The following is a 2,136-nucleotide window of genomic DNA, read 5'->3' on the forward strand; positions in this document are numbered from 1 at the left end:
TTTTCTTTCTTTTCTTTTTTTTTACTTCTTCTATTTAGTGGTGGTTGTTGTTTTCCTTGTCCGTGTGGAATGGAGACATTTGTTGCTGCGGCACTAGGGATTTCCTTCCGTTTTTTTTTCCTTTACTTTTACTTTTTGCGCACTCCCTTTCCCCTTCGCTCCTTTTCTCCCTCCCCTCCCCCCTCATCCTCCTCCTCTGCTTCGGCTGCGCTCTCGTCGCCGCCGCCGCGCAGGGGAAGGGGGGAGTCGCTGGGTTTACTCCTTCTGGCTGGCCTGCGCGGCGCGGGCGCGGCGGAGCTTCTCGAGCTCGGCGGCCTCCTCCGCCATCCGCTTCCCCTTCTCGAGCACCGAGGTGATGCCGCCGACCATGTAGAAGGCCATCTCCGGCACCTGGTCGTAGGTGCCCATCAGCAGGCCGGAGAAGGACTCGATGGTGTCCTCCAGCTGCACGTAGTGGCCGGTCATGCCGGTGAACACCTCGGCCACCTGGAAGGGCTGGGAGAGGAACTTCGTCACCTTCCGCGCTCGGTCCACGATGAGCTTGTCCTCCTCGCTCAGCTCGTCAATGCCGAGCACCGCAATGATGTCCTGCAGCTCCTTGTACTTGGTGAGCATCTGCACCACGTCCTGCGCCACGTTGTAGTGGTCCACGCTGATCACATCGGGGTCCATGATACGCGAGGCGCACTCCAGCGGGTTCACGGCGGGGTAAATGCCAGACTCGGCGACGGCACGATCCAGCACGGTGGTGGCATCGAGGTGGGAGAAGGTTGTGGCCGGCGCAGGATCGGTGATGTCGTCGGCGGGCACGTACACAGCCTGCACAGAAGTAATGGAGCCCTTCGTGGTGGAGGTAATGCGCTCCTGCAGCTGCCCAAGATCCTCCGCAAGGGTGGGCTGGTAGCCGACGGCGGCGGGAATGCGGCCCAGCAACGCCGACACCTCAGAGTTGGCCTGTGTGAAGCGGAAAATGTTGTCGATAAAGAGCAGCACATCCTGCCCCTCCACATCACGGAAGTACTCGGCCATGGTCAGCGCCGACTGCGCCACACGGGCACGGGCGCCCGGGGGCTCGTTCATCTGCCCGTACACCAGCACACACTTGGACTCGCCCTGGAGGTCAATAACCTTGGACTGCATCATCTCCAGGTAGAGGTCCGTCCCCTCGCGCGTCCGCTCACCAACGCCGGCGAAGACGGAGAACCCACCATGCCCCTTGGCAACGTTGTTAATAAGTTCCATGATAATAACCGTCTTACCCACGCCAGCGCCGCCAAAGAGACCAATCTTTCCACCCTTGCAGTACGGCAAAATCAGGTCAATCACCTTGATGCCAGTCGTAAGGATGGCGTCCTCTGCCGCCTGATCCGCCAGCTTGGGCGCCACGGCGTGAATGGGCATGCGCAGCTTATTCCCAACCGGGCCACGCTGGTCAATGGCCTCACCCAGCACGTTGAAAATGCGCCCAAGCGTCTCTCTACCTACAGGCACTGAGATGTTGCCGCCAGTCGAGACTACCTTCGACTTCAGCTTGAGCAAATCGGTCGTCTGCATCGCAATGCAGCGGCCCGTGTGGGCGTCCAAGTGCTGCACAACCTCCAGCGTCAGGGGCTCGTCACGGCCGAGGTTGTCAACCACGTCCAATGCGGTCAACACCGGCGGTACACCCTCCGCGAAGTGCACATCCACGACGGCGCCGATAACCTGCGAGACGTAGCCGACGCGGCCCTTGTGATCCGCGGTGGAGGCCCCGGAGGCGGCGCGTACGCCGGCGGCCCCACGCACCGCCGCACTGCGAAGACGGGTCAACATCCTTCAGAAACACAAAAATCAATAATTACTTACGTATTTATGTATTCGTGTAGCCGTATATATATATATATATATATAAATATACACAGACAGACACACAACCTAGTAGAAAAGCGACCAACAACCACTTTGCTACTGTGCCACACACACACACACGTGCCCGCGCGTCCACGGCGCACGTTCACGCAGAGGCGCAAGTGAGGGGGAGATATAAATATATACACAAATTGTGTGCGTGCAGCTGCGCCATACCAAAGTGTGCAGAGGCCTGCAGACGAGGGGAGTTTCAGCTCTTCTTTTTGGCTTCCCCATCTCTCTTTCTTT

The 2,136-nt window shown here is 58.8% G+C and overlaps 1 protein-coding gene across 1 annotated transcript, besides 2 other annotated features; it reads right to left on the reverse strand.

Annotated features, from left to right (window-relative positions):
• Positions 1-35: a microsatellite.
• A 220-nt stretch (positions 36-255) lies between these two features.
• Tco025E_07048 (ATPase beta subunit) lies at positions 256-1,812 on the reverse strand (the record flags this gene model as incomplete). Its single annotated transcript, XM_029373915.1, has 1 exon — positions 256-1,812. One exon carries the CDS (start codon positions 1,810-1,812, stop codon positions 256-258), a length of 1,557 nt encoding a protein of 518 aa, XP_029225993.1.
• A 56-nt stretch (positions 1,813-1,868) lies between these two features.
• Positions 1,869-1,896: a microsatellite.
• The last annotated feature ends 240 nt before the right edge of the window (positions 1,897-2,136 follow it).

This window comes from Trypanosoma conorhini (assembly GCF_003719485.1).
Source record: "Trypanosoma conorhini strain 025E chromosome Unknown Tco_14.4_contig_00516, whole genome shotgun sequence".
Taxonomy (NCBI): Eukaryota; Euglenozoa; class Kinetoplastea; order Trypanosomatida; family Trypanosomatidae; genus Trypanosoma; species Trypanosoma conorhini.